Source organism: Colletes gigas, unplaced genomic scaffold (assembly GCF_013123115.1).
Source record: "Colletes gigas isolate AHSC1104 unplaced genomic scaffold, ASM1312311v1 Colletes_gigas_Sc00048, whole genome shotgun sequence".
Taxonomy (NCBI): domain Eukaryota; kingdom Metazoa; phylum Arthropoda; class Insecta; order Hymenoptera; family Colletidae; genus Colletes; species Colletes gigas.
This window is the reverse complement of record NW_025106677.1, coordinates 1056658-1076223: the sequence shown is the minus strand read 5'-3', so window position 1 is coordinate 1076223 and position 19566 is coordinate 1056658. Positions and strand designations below refer to the sequence as shown.

The window sequence follows — 19566 nt, the reverse complement described above, 5'->3', positions numbered from 1 at the left end:
CAAATTCCTGAATACTACTAATAGTATAGTTTTATTATATTACTATTCATATGTTATACAATATTATAATACATATCATTAAAATGTGTATTATTTAGTACATTAAATATAAAACTACTCTAAGACCAAAGTATAAATAATTCTATAATTTTAATGGATACAAGATTTCCACTAAAAATGAATGTAATTTTGTCAATGTAAAAATATAGATCATTAAATTAACACAATATCATTTCAATTTCAATGTGTTATACTTTTCATTAAATAAGTATTTCAAATGTCCCTAAAAGTTCTGAACATGCATGCAATCGTAATTTATTGCAAAAATTCACTCTTATAAAGTAAATTTTTCAATTAATACATCTATTTTTGATATTTAAATATTTGCACATGTATTAAATATATTTGAATAGTTATCTAGTGTAACAATAATGATGATACAATATCCTTCATGTTTTATTAGTAACTATCATACTAAGAGGAAGAAATCTTTCATGTTTCATAAGTTTAGTTGCATTTAATAGTTACATTTTACTCTATTGTCTCTATGTTTCTTTAATATCATTTATATGGTATTTTATTAATTTCATGACATATAATAGCATTTTTATTTAATTAATTTATCTTACAGTATACAATATTGTACGGTAGCCTGTATTCACCATAGTCACATTTGTATATAAAAGAAATTAATATCATTGATTTGTTTCATTAAAGAAGTTAAATTACTTGTACTTCTTATTAATAGTAAATTAAATTCTATAAATTGGTTTTAAGAATTATCTTGAACCAAACATTAAAAGATATTTAAAAATTACGAGAAACATAATTTTCATTGTTGACATTATACATTTCACTATACTAATAGTGTATTATATTTTTACATTGTCGACTCGTAGGAAAAATAACTTAGATTCATTGCATCAAATGTACTATAAAATATTTGCGATTTTTCATTATTTGTTTATGAGTTTCTTTTGTGCTTTAGATTAATAACAATCGCTGAGTCAAGTAGAATTAACAGAATAAGTTGATGGTTTCTACAAGGTTCAATTTTACATATTTAAATAAATATAAATATACAATTCTAATATACAATTTTTTTAAATGGTGTAATATTTTTCTACATAATTTAGAAAAATAATTAAAATTGTTGATCCCAATAATTTTCGAAATTTAGGAAAATATAAATAAATTGAAACAACAGAAGCAGAATTTCTGAAATAATAAATTATCTTACCAATTTCTTCTTAAAATCTTAATATTTGCTAAATAAATAAATATTAACAAATAAATTCCTGTTTGATGAAATTCTTGCGGAGGTAAAGATTCTCGTAATTAAAATATACCTTGTACAGAAAATATTGTGTTAGATTTGCTCTACTGATTATCATTTACGAAGTGTCAGCTAATGAATTAATACGATAATCATTTATTACTACTTGTTAATATTATTATTAACACCATTTTTAACACACTGTATACCACACACGAAAACGTTTATCGTACTTTATTTTTAAATTTGTTTGTATGGGAATATTTATGGTTCAGACTAGAAACTTCACTTTCGAAATATTATCTTAAACGTATTTATACGTAAATAGAATTTATGAAATTTTAAATAAAAATTAGCAAGCACAAAAGATCTGTTAGTTATGTTGTACAGTGCATAGCTTGCAGAGTAGGTATACAGTAGGTATACAGTATGTTAAATAATGCTACAAGAAATTTTAATTAAAATTTGAAAAATCTGTTTTGAGCTTAATGGATGGTGTAGAGATCTTAATTTGTGGTTTTACAAGATCTACTGGTCGGGTGTGCCTCTGTGCTTGTTGGTGAGTAGATCTCACGGCATTTTCTAACTTAGTTTTCAGTTCTGTAGATTGCGACATTAACGTTTTAAATTCCTGAAATAAGAAATAGATGCTTTGTATATTTATATATTTCTTAATACAAAAAGATAATTATTTAAACAAGACAAATAATATACCTGAGGATATTTTGGTCCTATCTTGTTGAGCCATTGAAAGCTCTGTTGATGAAGATTTAACTGATATTTGGAAGCGTGTTGAAGTTGATCTCCCTCCAATAAATAATTAATTAGAATTGGCACAAGTAATGTCAGCATCTGTATACCTAGTTATTTATAAACGGACCACGTTATAATCACTTTAATAATAAAAATGAAATTTTGTAACATGAAAAATAAAATAGATTTTATCCCTTAAATTTCTAAATACACTACTATTCTCTACACACCTTGGAGAAGATCTCCTGTATTGCATGTAACATAGTTTTTATCAGAATATTAATTCAATTTTAATAAACTAGGTATTCTTAGCGTAAAATAAAATATATAGTTATGAAAGTATAAGAATTATTACTTACGATGAGATAAATCGGCAAGCCCTATAAGAGCCTCAACGGTGCTAATACATTCCAAAGTAAAGGACATTTCTAAATCGTTTGTAACTTGTTTACTTTTATCGCTGTATAGATATTCTACTAATCTTGGCGCTAACGCATGAATATAAGGCGTACTTATTGTACGTTCTGGATGTAAAAATATTGTTCTCAAAGTTTGAACGCATTTTAATTTAACCTAAAACATTGTAAAATGTAAATAAATTATAAGTATCATTTTAAAAGCATTATTAAAATGTTGCAAAACTTACCATCGTATTTTCTGATTGGAATGCATGTCTAAAATGATTGATACAGGGAAACTGTAAGTTTGGTGCACTTACGACTTCTGAAGTAGCATGAAGAACAAATACCGCAATACCTAATATCATCGCTACTTCGTCCATTTTTGTTTCCTCGTTACCTATAAATGTATTTTTCATAATGCCATAACCATTTTAATTGTAATCATTAATTATTAGTTCAATTAAAATTTGGCCAATATTGGTTTTAATTGTTTGTACCTGTTTTAGCAAGGTCGATGATCTTAGCAAGAGCGCTTTGCAAAAGACTTGTCCATTGTTCTTGACTTCTATGATCCTTTGAATACTTATTTGTAGTAAGGTTCTTCATGCAGTGCAAAGCTGCATGAACCGGTATATCTGAGCCTGTTTTATTGCATTCATTGTCAGTCCGTATCGCAGTTTCTCTTATTACTCCAGTTGCTAGATACAACAATGTTGGTAAAATTGCTACAGCCCCTGTAACAGTATAATTTACACGTTAATCGATCAGCTCGAGTTTTTCCATTCTCTTATGTTGCCAGATGCGGAACCGTGACTTCGTCACAAAAGTCTTCGGGATTTACAACCCCTAGTGAGGAAAAAGAATCGCGATACAAGTACGGTTCGCGAAACATGTTTACCTTGAGGAGAGCAAAGAGTAGGCAAAGACTCCATTATATTAAGTGCAGCTGCTATCAGTTTTCCACTTTCTTCGGATGGCATGTATCCTCTTTGAGATAAAATTGCTGTTGTACCACCAGGATTAGGATTCAACGCCGGTATTTGTCGAACCAACAGGCACAAACACACTTCTAGAATTGCGAATACCAATGATTTGCCAGGTATGAGCTCGCCACTTTCTTCACCTTCTCCTAACAAATCTACTTCTTGAGTTTCATTGCTTTCTTCGTGTGCTGGTGCTATTTCTGTCATAATATAACGCACATACATAAATTAAGTATGTGACTAATTTTGTTTTTAATGCATGAAAATCAAAACATATTATACTTTACCTTTTAGTTTAATTTTTTTTCTTTCAACTAGATCTTCTTGTGCTGCTTTCATTACTTGTTTTAACACTTCCATTACAACCATTTGAATTACGTAACTTTCTCTCGTTAATAACATCCTAAGCAATAAAACATATGAACGTATACAAATATTACGTTTAATATACAGTTATATCTAAATAAAAAAAATGTACCTGTGAAGAACGTTACACAATTCAATTGGTAACGAACGATCCGTAATCAGTACTTTTCGAGCCCACGTGGAATTTAATAAAGTATATAAAGCATTTAAACATGTTTCTATATTTTGAGTAGATTCTGAAGATCGAGGGCTGCATAGAGCTTCCATACATATACCTAAAATATTCGATAAATATGAAGCACAAAGAAATATTTATCATCACGGAATAGTATTTATACAAGTTCTAATTACCAAATAATAAGTGAAAACGTTCAACATTAGTATTAGTTTTAGAGGAGGCATCGTCGTTGTTATTATTGTTAATATTATTGGTCGCGTTTGATGTTTTTACTTCATTCTTAGTTTCTTCTAGTCCGAACCCTTTCGCATTAAGCCAAAGTGTTGCAGCATGCAGAATTGGCGCCCACGATACTGCATAATGAGGTCGAGCAGATTCCATTGTATCTGTAGTATAAAAAGCACCCCCATCGTGTGGTAATTGACTGGAAAATTCTAATAATACAAAAAATTGATTTATCAACAATGTAACATTACATGTAATTTAACAAATTTTATACAACATGCAAGAATAATTATACCTGGTGGTAAAGAAAGTAAAGCATGATCTCTCAGGGCAGCTAACCAATACTGACTTAAACTCAGCAATTCCGGTTGTACCAAACTTAATAAACTTTCAGTCTGAAATTCAAACTTCCCAAAATCTTCATCGTTCCCATCATCGACTTGATTCGAATTTTGATTGAACGTATCTTTACTATTTAACGCAGCACCATCTCTTATCATAGCAACTACGTATACCTAAAAAAGAAATACAGGAATAAAGTAGAATAGTCATTACATGTAATATACTATTTTTACCATTAAACGTTTATTGCATATTTATAGTTTACCTCCGCCCAAGCTTTCAATATTGCTAATCTTTCGAGCGTTAATAAACTTTCATTATAAAGTTGAGGTCGTGTATGTCCCTCTCTTAATTTTTCCAGAGAAGATACAAGCAATTGATGAACTCTACGAAGATCATTCAAATCTCTAGCAACTCCACTTCCGATCCAAGCACTACACGCCTGACAAGCTGCAGCCGTAACATGCGATGCTGTTTCTGCAGAAAATGCGGGCCTCAACGCAGCGCCAACCTATAAATTAAATGATTAAATAAGGATATAAAATTCTTACAAAATACTTATAATTGTTGTGCTTGTGATTTATAAATTACTTGTGCTTGAAACTGCTCGAGTAATAAGTGTCCAGGAAACTCTGGTTCAGGAACTTTTGCAAATTTATCTATTATTTCCTGAAGTGTTTTTAGACCTTCGAGTCGTAATGGATCGCAGTCGCTTGTTGCGGCCATAAACGCCATTCGCACTAAGTCAGAAAGATGTAATACCAAAAAGTCACCTAAAATTAGAGGAGATTAGTGAAATATACAATTGTGATACGTGATTACGATGAATAGTCAAAACAAGTCATACTTTTTCCTTTAGACAGTTGGAGCTCCTTAGCTAAGGCGAGATCAAAATGAGCTTGTTTATTATTTACACAAGCAGCTACAATTCTTCTGACACACTGTGCTGCAAAGACTCTAGTTGGCCACCGTGGAGTGATAGTCGGTCGTTGTTTTGTGGATTCATCGGCGTGAAATTCAGCTTGATCATCGTCTCCTTCTGCATCTGCATTATCATTTTCCGCGGCACTGTCCTCGACATTGATAGTATTTCCTTCTTCGTTGGTACACGTTTCTATATAATAAAAGTTGAAAACTTTGTAGTCTCGTTTAATTTAACACCCTGCATAATTCTGTTACTACATCGTTGTACCTGAAGCTATTGTAAGAACGTCTTTACACAGAGACAGCCACTGAGATAAATTGTCTGCTGCTAAAATTTGTAACATGCTGGTTAACGTATCATGGATATCCTTGATCAGTTTACTATCGGTTTCTGTGTCCAACATGCTAAACAAAACACCCGGAAGACCAGTTTCTGTTATAACAAGACCTTCAACTATATTTGTGTCTCGACTTTCATTAGCTAATGTCATTGCATGTTCGCATACTTCTTTTGCTTCTCGTTGAGCAAGTTGACGAAGACAAGATATTGCAGCTTTACGTAAAAGCAAATGATTGCTTGACAAAGTCCGCTACAAATAAAATAATATTAATATAAAAAATACTGCTATTCGTATAGTTTGTGCATTGTATAATATGTCTTACACATAATGTAGGAACGAGAGACGATAAATTGACGTGTCTGGGCGCGAATAAATGTAATTGTTGAAGGCATCCTGTGGCTTCAGCTTGTACAAGAGGATCTTGATGATCTTGCATAATGGCGCATGCACATAAAAATGACGACCGTGCCATACAAATTGTTGACGTATTACCTGCAAATATAATCATGCGGAAGGGGATCTAAAATTGCCGTAAAAATATTTACTTATGAATAATAAAGATACCATAATGAACATATGGCATAGGATTGAACCTGAACAAACTCAATAACTTGAACGAAAGATGATATTGCGATAGAAACAATAAAATCGCATATACGTCTCAGCGGTCAATAACGGCCGGATAGTAAAGGTACGTACTAACCTTGTAATTCTGGTCCTATTGTTGTAATAAGTGCTGACAGTACTTTCCCTATACATTGATGTACATCAATATAGGAATGAGGAACATTGAGAAGTAGAGTTAATGCTAAAGATAATGTAGGTTCAACGTAGCCCCGAAACATTGGTCCGCCAGAATCAGCTATAAGCGCAAGAGCATGTAAAGCCCATACCTAAATAAGAGTATAACATTAAATCCTCATTTTTAAGTTTGACCATGAGTAATTATAAAAAATTATAGAACTACATACTTGTACTACAGGAGAAGTATTATCTTGGGCAAGTGCAAGTAGAATACTGACACTTGTGTTGAGATGTTGACTAGACCCCATCCCACCTACGTATTTATGAAGGCACCCTAACGCTAAAGAATGACCAGTTCTACTCGCAACATCGCGAGCAGATTTTAAACGATCGAAACTCGTTTGCGCCAACTCCGCTGTAAATTTAGGATCAGAAATAACTTGAGCCATTCTTCCAACTGCTTCCCCTGCTGCCCATCTCAGTATTGAATTACTGCTAACCAAAGCACTCTGCAATATAAAAGAGTACAAACGTTCGACGAAAATTCCATATTATATTATCCTTTGATTTCTTCGCGTAGTAAAGTTTAAAAATTCAATACTCCAATATAACCAATAACAAACACAGCGAATTCTTACAATGATAAGATTAGTGGCGGATTTCTTTACATCTTCTTGACCAAATCCAGTTTTTGCTTCATTGAGACCCTTCAAGCCACTTAATACAGCCGTGAAAACATTCATTTGTATTGCTTCTTGCCTACCAGACTTCGTATGTTTTATGCACTCGCTAAAGTGATCTAACATTTGTAATCTATGTTTGTTCGCTACGCGTGGAAAGATTTGACCAAACAACGATACTGATAGATCAATAACTGCAACTCCCAAAGGTAAAGGACCAGGAATTATTTCATCCTAAAAGCAATATTAATAGAATTGAAGATCGTACGATTTTATGTTTTAACATGACTCTAACAATGTTTTAAAATATTTACCTGTGGCACTGGTCTGTAAAGACAACATGGATTATGTTCCAAAGCTCCAGATCCTGCAGCACTGTTGGGTTGCAGCTGAAATAATTTCGCATATGAGGTAAACCATTATTTTTTATAAACAATACAAAGTAAACGAGTATAAATATTGATACCAACACAATCTATGAATAAAGAATTAATCAATATTAGTTTTTCGTTATAAATTAAAATCATTTTCATATAATTTTAATTACATAAAATAAATAAAGATGAAAGCAAAACATAATGTAATGAGTACTTAGGAAATTAAGAAAGACAGTGAAATCATCGGTTTTAGAATAAAAGGAAAGTATTACAAAATAGTGAAAGGCTTCATAGAACATTACTCACATGTTCCAAATCTGCCCTTCTGTTTGGTTCCATCTAGACACGAGTACAAATATTATACATTAATTTCAAACAATGTAACATATGTCACGTTGAAATTCACTCTTTACAATACGTCTGCTTTAATTATTTGATTACGCTTTTATATCAATAGATGTCGATAATGTTATATTAATAGCATGTGTTGTTATGCTGTTATATTATACATGTAATAATGTGGAATACCTTTAAAAAAATCTGGAAGCCATATTAGAAAATATACTTCCATAATGTTATACATATAATTTAAAGTACCTACTTGATCTTCGATTGTACGGTGATCGGTTTCTTGCAACCATGTACCAAGTATTACAGAATCATTAGCATGGCAAACTGCACGTAACAGTGATGTTGTAGTATTTCCAGGATTTTCAGTCAATGTAAACTCCGATACCAACATCCTTAGAAGATGCGTGTATGAACCTATTTAATTTATGATGCGTTTATACGTAACATTATAAGCTTAAGTGGTTTTCAAAACCATAAGTAATTATAATTACCTTCAAAAGTTTGTGGCGGTAGTAATAACAATGTTTCGTACAAACGTAAACGAACCATAGCAGCTGGAGCTTTCAATTGTTGTCCATAATTTTTTAACACAGGTGACAAACTAAAATATTATTTTTAATATGTAACAACGTAATATTATAAATGATTTCTATACATTAAGAGAAAGTATCGATTAACATACTTAGTTAACATTGCCAAAGCAGACTCAATTGGTGTCAGAAGTCGTCTTGTAATGTCATCGTTTAAAAGCTCTGGACAATGCAATAGAAAACTGTGCATTGCTGATAATGCGCCAGCTCGACCTTCCAAGGTTACTTGCCATGTAAAAGCATCACCTCTGGCTTTTTCACTTTCAAGTTCTTTGTTTGAACGGGGAAAAGAATTTCTCCAGAGTAGTAGCATCCTAGGCAATAATCCTTTTACTACAGCTGTACCTAGATAATTAAAACAATATTTTTGTACCATTTTATATGCGCAGATCTAGCAAGGTTATTCATTATATTTAGTAAATCCAAACTACTGATATCGTACCAAGTGTCATTATAGCTCCAATTAGAAGCCATCCAGCGTGTGTTCTATTCAGCGATAAACGACTGTTTTGGCTTGCGCTTCTTAGAAGTTCCTCTGCAGTATTAAAAATGATCTATAAAAGGAAATGGATGTTTATTTCATAATTACTTACAATATATAATTTCATAAATAAATATAAGAGTCTCTTAACAGCAATTACCTTTCCCTTGGTGTGAGGAACTCCAAGTGGCGATAAACGAACGCTACCGAGAACTGCAGCTAATGCACTGCTGTATCCAGCTATTGCTTCCGGTGAACTACGCATATTTTCAATTCCATCCACACAGCGATCAATTAGTGGTGTTATTTGACTTGGAGCTGCTACACAAATGCAACGTAAACACCAAGAGGCTGCGAGCCGGGCTGCTTGACACGGATGAATCAGAACAGCCATGATTGTATCAATTAAACCTGAAGCACCATAAATGTTAGTATAATTATTAAAAAATAAATAAGTACATAGAAATTTTGAATATAAAGTACATACTTAAAGATTGATCTGACAATAAATTACAAGCTGTTGTACCCAACCCTAAGATTAAGTTTCCCATTTCTTGCAGTGCACAGACTAATAAGTGTTGACTAAATAATGTTTCCTGGTTACAATCCTTAGCATTTTCTGGACTAAAATCTAAAAATTTCAAAGTGAAGATTAATATAAGCATAAATCATTCAAATATTGTAACAATAAAAGCGTAACTATTTTACCAATAGAATTCATTTGTTTCAGAATAATATGTGCTATTTCTTTGCATGCAGCAGCTTGAGCTCCTTCACCCAATAACTTTCCAACAGTGCCATGTAATATAAAATTAACACATTTTCTAGAATAAACAGCATCAACGTGTGAACTAGCAGCTTTTGGATTAGTTACAAGATCGAGTACATGGGCGACTAATGCGCCAACATTACGTTCAAGCCATGAACCTCCTAACATTTGAACAAATACCACATATGCCTGCAGAATGTTAATAATGTAAATTATTAATCATAAAATTTTATACAATTTCTATATTCTTTCTTACATGTGTGACTCCAACTCGAACATCTCTGTTTACACTGGAATTTCCTTTTATTATTTCTCCAGTGCCTTTTAAAAAACCTACTCCTCCTCTTAAAAATCCAGACATTAAAATATTTAGTACTTCGTCGAGTGAAATTTGTTTATAACCTTTGCTCTGCATCACTAAACAAACATAACAATTAACTTAAGTATTTCTTGCCAGTACACAATAAGTAGGGGTGCGCGGGTAGTCCGAAATACGAGCTGGGGCCGTCAAGAAGTTGACGAATTAGGGCAAACCGCGATACATATCGGGCTGAATTACATGGAATAGTCCACGTTTGATTGTCCAAAATGTATCAGACTTCGCCAAAATTCGTCAATTTTTTGACAATTCGAACCCTCGAATTTCGGGCTACGCGCAAAATCCTAATAATAAGTAATTAAATACATGTATTATCAAGATACCTGAAGGATTCTTCCCTTTTGGTGCTGGAATCTGGGTCATTGCCACTAATGTACCTAATAGTTTTGCAATGGCACATCTTACTTCATAATTTGACCCCTCAAATGCACGGAAACAAAGTGTAGCAACACTCTCTATTTCAGTGGTATATAAAAATGGTGCATGATTTAACATTTCCAGTAAACACTGCAAATATTGTAAGAAATATATATTTTCAATGCCATGTACTAAATGTCAAAAAAACAAGTAATAGATACCTTTGCAGCAGCACACCTTACAGCCATTACTCTATCTGTGAGATAATGTCTAGAAACTTTATATATTTCTTTATGAACATTCGTAATTGCAGATCCCATGCCAGCACATACCTAGTAAATTAAATTTATACAGTACGCTAGAAATAACCTTGCATCTTATCTAATCAAAAATGTATTACCTTCTCAAGCGTGTGCATAATTTCTATTCGAGTCTGTGATTCTGCAGAACGTAAGGACTTTATCAAAATCTGTACAGTTTCTTCATATGACCTACCCATCATTCTTCCTAGTTTTTCATACATACATCCTACGCAGCATATAGCAGCTCTATAAGTAGATGAAAAGTAAACATATCGTGCTGTATCATACACGAATAATAAATGCATCAACAAATGACTATTTACAATTTCGTTGGGAGAAAACTTGGAGAATCATCCTTATTTCTCAGAATATCATTGCATTTATTGACAGTATCAAAAAGCAAAAATGTATCGCCAACGCTAAACAAAGTGGCAAGACATCTTGCAATAAGTCGCCTTGTAGGAGGACCAGGAGCTCCTTGCATATGTTTAGTTAATTGTTCCACCAGCTTTTGCTGACATCCTTTAATATCACTCTAAAAGTATTGTTTCGTTGTAAGGTATAATTATGCATACCAATAAGTTATAATAAGAAAATATTACAATAGATAAATGTGTATCTAATACCTTTTGTGCAGCTATTAAAACCTTATCCAAAAATCGTAACCATTCAAATATAAAAACTGGTCGTTTAGCCTCAGGGATTTGATTAAGGGCATCCTCATTGAGGGTCAAACTATGACTCAACTCCATCATCATTTCAATAAGTTAGATTATAAACAGCTTTACTTTTTTTACTGTTCTTCTGTAATAAAATTACCATTACATTCCTTTCAAAACATATGTTAAATATCATGGTCACAGATAACAACAACATAATAACTTAATTAATGATTTTAGAATCAAGTAAAAATTCGGGTAACTTAAATAAACTAACATCTTGAAATTATTGAATTTAAATGAATTGATAACAATAACGAAATTTTTGAGTATATGTAATGAAGTACCAAAAACACTTCCGATGTCATCAGTGCGTAGGAAGTAACATAATTTTTCTTTCTTTTTTTATATGGTCTATTTACACTAAATCACTCAATTTCACTAACATGAAACTATGTAAATATTCATATTTATTTACGTTTCACGTTTAAAAATTGAACTATAGAAAATTAATCACTTTATAAATAGCTTATCACTGATTTTTAATAATAGCATAAATTATTAGAATAACGATTTATTTTCTTTGCGTAATTCAGAAATTTTAACTTGATTTAGGTTAGGGTAGATCGGTAATCATCAGGATGAGAAACGTTGACAACGAGTGACTAAGACCACCTACACACAGTCACTTTATCGCACCTACAACAGTTCAAGCTGTTTATTAATTTTCAATAATTTGTTGATAGTTATATTAAGAAAAAGCAACAATTAAATAGAAAAAAAATATTGCGAAAAATTGTGAAGACTTCGCTTTGTGATGCAATAAATTTGGATTCCGTAGTAAAATGTACTGGAGAATTTGTAGTCTCCATTAACGTTGAATTAATGACACAATTGTTTGTATTGTATTATTATCAACAATAAATTTATTTTCTTTTATACATACTACTCATAAGTATTTAAAAAAATATAATTATAAAAAAGAAATTTACTGAACATAAACTATGTAACACGATGAGACATAGAACCCATTCTGAATGGAAAAAAATTTCTCTCTTAAACAATTTTTTAATGGAGGAATTACTATTTAATATAAAACTAAAAAGAGATCATTTGCTTTTTATTCGATGATATATTCGAAATATGTATTATTAAACAGTAAAATTATTTCCTTCGATTTAATTAAGACTTAATTTTATTAAAACGTATCGAAAGAAAACTTTTAGATGTGTTTACTATTCAGAGCAACTGTTCACTCGATCTAATAATTTATTTATCTTCTATTATCGTTTGATATATGTATACTGGTCTAGAATGTTTTAATTAATATATTCATTTATGCTGTTCGTTAAGTTATTTATAATTTGTATACAATTTAGACAGATAATTGAAATATATGTTCTAACATTCCAAAATATATTCGTTGTTTAAAATACCATCTTGATGGAAAAAATACAATATTTAAATAGGATTAATCGACGATGATAGTCACCTTTTTTCAGTCGGATTGTTTAACGTTTATAAGAAGACTCATATTTAAGAAAGTAAAAGTCTACTTAAATACTGTTGTATTTTTTGTTCAAATTTGTTTGTTGAAATGAAATTAAGTGCAGATAAAGCTGTTGATAATTAAGGCTAAAATCAAACCTTTTATCGCTTAGAGCACACGAAGTACATTCCCTCTCAAAAATATTGGGACACTTGCTTGATTACAATAAATATTTTGGTGAAAGTTATAAAACCAAATAAATATTACATATTTTACTTTCTACCACGTTAGAATTTCTATTAAATAAATATATAATTTAATCTCTAGTTTATATCATAGTGTTTATAAAGCATCAATGAAATCTTACAAGTTTGATATATGCTGATAATCAAAAACATTGTTTTTCTCTTATCAATTCGTATTAATTTATTTTGTCTTTAAATAAGCATCCGCGAGGGCAAAAATATGTTTCTTATTTATTTACACTAATGCATGATGAGTAGTAGAATTCGATACGTTTTTGCTTTGAAATAGTCATATTAATCCTTGTTACTTGTTGATCTTTCCGTTTTATACACTGTTAGAAAATACGAGAATGACTCTTAACTTTCTGAAATTTTTTTACAAAAATATGTATCTCCTTATTAAGCTGTAGCAATATTTTATGCCGTAGTTTCCTTTTGAGATGGATATTTATTTTTTTTTTTATCTCTATACTTCGTCGACGTTGACATTATACATAAAGTGTGCAACTTCAAGAGAAAGGATGTAATTTTTCTTAACAATATCTAATTATATTACCACGCTCGCTGCCATCATTAATTTGAAAACTGTCTGTCACAGATCACGCTATATTTACAGTTATCCATATAATGGTTCATAAATACGTGACACGTGATAGAGAACGTGTTAAAATGTTAAAATATAATTACAATACAATTATACTCTAAGGGGTTAAAAATTATCCTTTATTGAGGGGATCTACGAGAAGAAAATCTTCTCTCCCGTAAATTGCCCATAATTTTAGCCAAAAAAGTTCTCTCCACACTTTCAGTATAAGTTGAAGAAATAATGTTTTGAGAAAATTATTCTATTTGAAATGCCTGGGGAAATAACTGAACAGTATATAATTTAGTAATTAATTCGACACACACATGAAGTATGCAGAGAATACATTGTAGCAGGGGTCAAACAGCCTGAAGTCAGAGAAAAGGATCTGGCCTAGGATCTCAGAAAATGTTTGCATATGCAGAATGTTTTGCAATGTCAGGCAATTTTATAAGTCGTGTCGTCATTATCGGAGTTTACGATTCGTGGAAAAATTAAATGAAAAGAGAAAATATGATTTTTTCATACGAGGCTTCGTTTTCAAGAAAATCGAGTTCGAACTAATACGGGATCGCGTGTAGATCAGTATAAGTAGAAACAATGGGCGATGAACAGACGCGCCAGCCAAATTGAAACTGAAATTGAAAAGTATATCGAGAGATGGGAGGAAGCCATTGATAAACGATGATCAGTACATCAATGATTAAAGATAAATTTAAGTATTGCTATTTTATATTTAAATGTAGCGTTAAAAAACGATACGACGTATGTAACGACTCAATATGTCTCCTACTTGACCTTATTTTCCGGTCGTGACCATTTTTGTGCAGCAGTAATATACAATTGCTTATCTTTGTAGGAAGTGTCTCAAACGGCCACCTCTAGACTGAATGCAGCTATAAAAAAGAATGTTGGGTAAAAAATGTTGATCGACGATAGCAGTGGCGCGTCCAAGGGTGGAGGGTGCAAGGCAACAACCCCCCACTGCAATTAATATTCGATTTTTTATTATTTTTAATCACTCAAGAACGTTCCATCGCGTTTAAAGTTAGGTTGAACGTTTTCCACATCTAAATGAAAGATGTTAAATTTATTCTCGTTTGTGAAAAGGGTATAATTCCACCACTCTCCTTCCATTTAAAAAGCATCGTTGTCACGGATAAACAGGGGCCGCCTTTCTTCAGGAGAACTGAAGAATACCAACACTAGTAGTATCTAACGATATTTTTGTGATATGTGACCCATTAGGGGGTCCCTGTTGAGAATCACTGTATTAGACTTGCTATTAAACTAACTAGACTGACTCGTGTAATGGTCAACAAGGTCGAAAGATAGCAAGAAGTTATCGAACGTTGTATGCAAACAGTTTGGTAGAATAAGTTGTACTAGCTGAATTTATGATTAATAATTACTGGAGCACAAAAAGGGTTATAACTTGAGAACAAGATTGTAAGGTACATGTTTCTATGAACTTTCTCCATTGTTTTATTATCTTTTGTCCAACATCAAAGCAGGTACCACGTACTGTAAAACATTCTGTATTGCGTAAATACCAGGATTCACATTTGGATGAAACGGAATGGCTAATAATGGAAATGAGAAGATAGCCAAAAGAAACTTTGTACCACCTGATAAAATTCATCTCGGAGATGCAATGACACGCACCCATAATACTCTATTAAGTCCATTTGTTGATGTTGTAGTAGTGAGCTTAAAATCAATCGTAGCAGTTAAATACATTTCTGTTCGTTAAAATTCTCGAATCGTCACGAAATTAGTAAGACATTTCTCCGATCCACTTACGGAATATTAATTGTTTAAAGAAATCTGTATAAATATTTACGAGAAAACACCAATTTGCCTCGAGTCTTCCGGGTAGCCACGGTATAGTTCTGGCAAAGAAACACACTTCAAGGTATTAACTTTAACGTAGGTCAATTGTACGACAGCGATTTTCATACATTATCATGCTACTCGATTAAACTGACACATTGTTTGGTGTAAAAAGCCGAAGCAAACTTTGAATATATGTTTTATTCAGTCATGGTTATGCGTTATTTATGAACCATTTAAGAAAAATTGCGAACCAGCGCTTCCTGCATCTTTAATTTATGTAATAAGTACATAAACACATTTTCCATGCGTTTCAACGGTTGATATATCTCCCTATCCTCTTTTTTCATTGTTGCATGATTTACAAATCGCGAATCGATGCAAAATATTCAGATTACGGTGCTCGAGGATTCGTGACTGGATTTGAAGAGAATTCGCGTCAGAGAAAACGTAATATGATTTTATTCCTGTAAAAATGTAAAGACTCCTCTTTAAAAGGAAGGAACACCTATAAAAATACACCTATTTGCCGAAATACTGTGATTCATAGGACAGAAGTGCTCGATCGACGATGACAGAGGCTGTTCCTGAAAGAAATCAAAGTGCAATTTAATAATTATGCAAATTATACTATGCGATGAACCTTTTCTCCTAAATAACAATAAAATAGTTTTGCGATGTTTCAGTTTTAGGATACGAATAATAAAGATAACACACGACGAGGAAAGAAAGTAAAAATCAACACACAAGCTCGTTCAACCGCGACTTCCAAGTATTACCATAACACAATTGTTATATAATAAATCTCTCTCCTATACAATAAATACTCTTTCTATCAAACCATTGATCAGAACCACTCCAACGCAACGTTGCTCGTACAATTTAAATATTTTCATTCAAGAATCTTGGTTACAACATAGGGTAATGCTCGGAAATAACAAAAATTGGAAGATTTTAAAATTCTTCTAGCAACTCGACAGAAAGAAAGACTTAAACTAAACGCGTTGAGTTATGTTTTAGCTACCTGTGAACTGTCGCCGGACTAGTATCGAACTCGTTACAATATTTAGTGGGGGGATGAACAACCTTAGTCGTTATTAGACGATTAAGACAGAGCTTCGGGGAATACTGTTTTCGAAATAGATACTAAGAACGACGATGAGTAATGTTTTGAAAAATAACCACTAAAGTGAAAGTTTCGGCTGGACCCTACAGTAAAACTTGGACCTAACATGAAATTGCTCATCGAACTCTATACAGGATGACTTTATGCAGGAAACAAGTCGACCTTCGATATTGCGAAAACTATCGAGTGTACAATCCCACGTTATTCTATTTAAACTAATTTACATGATTTGCGATACTTCGAAGAGGAATTTGTTGCACCTGAAAATATTAAACTCCTCATTTGTCATTTAATTAAAAAAAAAAAAAATTAAATCGACACCTTCGTCGACTTCTAAGAAACCAATTTGTAGCATTTCATTTGGACCACGTGGCATGCTAATTACAAGACCAATCTAACCTTGTAAAAAGACCACACGCGTAGAATTAGTCATAATAAAAATATTTGAATATCAGACGCCGGTTACACCATATCCTACTGAAATAACACGCTTTTAGTGCCAGATAATTATAATTAGCGAATTCAGCCAGTTCTAACGGTCACGGTACATGCAATGGTCTAACAGATTGTAACTTTTCTGTTCGGCTAACGGTCGTTCTCTTTTTATCATCGTAGCATGACTTTTACTTACAATATGTTTGTCAACATCCACGCGTGGGAATAGATCGAAATATTATTGTACGAATGTAACACGATCGTAAGAAATGCGATCGGTACAATCGGACTCATGAGAAAAAAAGTGATCACTTATCAGATACATCGATGATTGTGAAATGTTCGTAGCGGTAATGCACGAAGGGTAAAAATGAACGATTTATATAAAATCACAATATACATATGTATATGTAAGCCTATGGAAAATTTCTGTTGATTTTACGTATGCAATGTTTGACCTACTTGTGTTAAACAGGAGAACCTCCGAGCTACGCAGGGTTTTTCCAAGTTTGTTGCGTTCAAATTGTAAAATAGTGGAATTTCTGAAGAAGTTAAACATACATTTTACGGAATATCGGAGAGTGAAGATGTACTCTGGCAAAACGTACTCGCGGAGCTGCGTGTAAATGGGCAATATAAGATAACGACGGCTGTCAAAAATTTATAAGTTCGGGGAACGCTTGGTCGTGAACGTCAATTGTGACTTGTGAAATTTCGATCTGGTGATTTGTGTGCCGTGGATGATATTCTGGGACGATGTACCCAGGTCTCGAACTCGAATTAGACGTAATATCTGTCGAGGGGTCAGAAAACATTCGTTGTAACGAAAAGATCAAAATTTGGATAGCTCTTATCACAGTGATACCGATTTTATTTAAACATTTTCTGGCGATTCTAGAGCAAAAATATTTATAAAGATATTTAAATTCTGCGATGATATACAATCTGATGCATTGGTGCACCTACAAATGCAATTGCACTTTAAAATGTATTGAGCCATGTATACTCTAAATCTAATACTTTGAAAGTTATTACAGTTAAAAGTTTATCAAACTACTGCGCTGTGACCATTCATTTTCGATAAGATATTCTCGTGTACCAATACGCATTACTCTAATCTAAGCATTACAATGTTTGTAAACATGAGCCCACTGCTAGTATCAACCAGTGTAAGAGTCACTTTGCCATCGTGTAATTTACGAATCGTGAATGGTTGGATATGTTTGTTTACTTAAACGTAATTAGAATGATTGTAATACTACAATTCTACAGATTAAAATTTGATGTACAATACATTTCAAAAATTTATTAATTTTCTTTTAGTCGATTTTTAGCCGGATAGTATATTTTAACAATTTCAATTTTTTGCGATTTGAATTAACTCAAATGCAAACAGATTGCAGGTAATAATTTCAATTGAATAACGTGTTTAATTACACTGGACTATATAGCGATAGATCAATGACGTAGAATCAATTAAAAATTACCGTCAGTAATTTTCGTATTCAGTGTAATAACCATAATTACAGTCATATTAGAATGATTAATCATAATTGATAAATCGTGGATATCTACAAAAATGAGAGATTATGCCTACCGACGGAAACTCTTTAACAAAAATTAATTACATTGTGTGGTTGGTATTAAACATTAATAAGTTTTTTACAGGTCTCGGTAAGTGGAATATGCTGTTGAAAACTGATTTTCCTAGCACTGTCTGTGATTGACGCGCCAGAATACGGTTCGATTCTCGATAACACGATACAAAAACATATTGTTCGTCGATTTCATCGAGCATGTTATCATTTTATTCATAACGCTCCATTTAAAAAATTTGTTTGTCGTAGAAAAAATGGTGCAACACAGACAATTGTAAAAACTGATAAAGAAGCAGATCACAAACATGTACTCGGTGCCTGGGTACTAAAAAAAACCTTAAACATTTGTATTCCCAAAGCCACTGTGTCGTCTCTGTAGGACTTCCTTGAATTTTCATTAAAACGTTGCTCGATTTTTATCCACCTGTACATTAAAAATTCCACCACCAAAGTGCACTCGACTCTACCAAGTCTGTGACGTCTATTTCATCCTATAAACATGAATTATTCACAATCGCGATACTACGAAAAGATCCGTTCGAATTAAAATTTATGTATCAACGATTTATCAAGATTGGTTGAATAAGTATGCCAACCAGGTTTTATTATGTATTTTTTTCTGTAGGTACGATAATTAGTTACTACTTTTACCGTATTCTCGTAGTAAAAATGAGAAAAAAAAATCTTCATCCAACGTGAATGGATCCCAGGAACTACGATTTATCAACTATCATTTGTTAAAACTATTATGTAATTATACCAAACATTTTACAGACATT

General features: G+C 32.3%; 1 protein-coding gene across 4 annotated transcripts; it reads right to left on the bottom strand.

Annotated features, from left to right (window-relative positions):
- Positions 1 to 1254: 1254 nt before the first annotated feature.
- Positions 1255 to 12336, bottom strand: LOC122403295 (HEAT repeat-containing protein 5B). Of its 4 annotated transcripts, XM_043406737.1 has the most exons (35): positions 11826 to 12336; positions 11446 to 11623; positions 11143 to 11354; positions 10918 to 11065; positions 10739 to 10849; positions 10484 to 10667; positions 10038 to 10198; positions 9721 to 9970; positions 9500 to 9643; positions 9173 to 9423; positions 8974 to 9085; positions 8624 to 8876; positions 8433 to 8542; positions 8192 to 8355; positions 7897 to 7929; positions 7528 to 7602; positions 7172 to 7447; positions 6761 to 7042; positions 6493 to 6682; positions 6112 to 6281; positions 5717 to 6038; positions 5372 to 5638; positions 5116 to 5297; positions 4790 to 5035; positions 4478 to 4697; positions 4131 to 4391; positions 3892 to 4054; positions 3701 to 3816; positions 3329 to 3613; positions 2928 to 3164; positions 2676 to 2827; positions 2389 to 2602; positions 2260 to 2274; positions 1991 to 2136; positions 1255 to 1907 (listed from the first exon to the last, which is right to left on the bottom strand). In XM_043406737.1, the coding sequence occupies exons 2-35, from the start codon at positions 11575 to 11577 to the stop codon at positions 1731 to 1733; spliced, it is 6261 nt and encodes a 2086-aa protein (XP_043262672.1). In that variant the 5' UTR covers positions 11578 to 11623; positions 11826 to 12336; the 3' UTR covers positions 1255 to 1730. The 4 variants fall into 4 exon arrangements, with proteins under 4 accessions (XP_043262672.1, XP_043262674.1, XP_043262673.1 ...); XM_043406739.1 differs by lacking the exon at positions 7897 to 7929; XM_043406738.1 differs by lacking the exon at positions 2260 to 2274 and having other exon boundaries at positions 11826 to 12317.
- Positions 12337 to 19566: the final 7230 nt, after the last annotated feature.

Coding starts and splice junctions, on each gene's coding strand:
- LOC122403295 (XM_043406737.1), bottom strand. CDS start 11,577: ATGATGATGGAGTTGAGTCATAGTTTGACCCTCAATGAGGATGCCCTT. Junction 11,355..11,445: donor TTTTAATAGCTGCACAAAAG/GTATTAGATACA, acceptor CAATACTTTTAG/AGTGATATTAAAGGATGTCA. Junction 2,603..2,675: donor TCCAATCAGAAAATACGATG/GTAAGTTTTGCA, acceptor ACAATGTTTTAG/GTTAAATTAAAATGCGTTCA.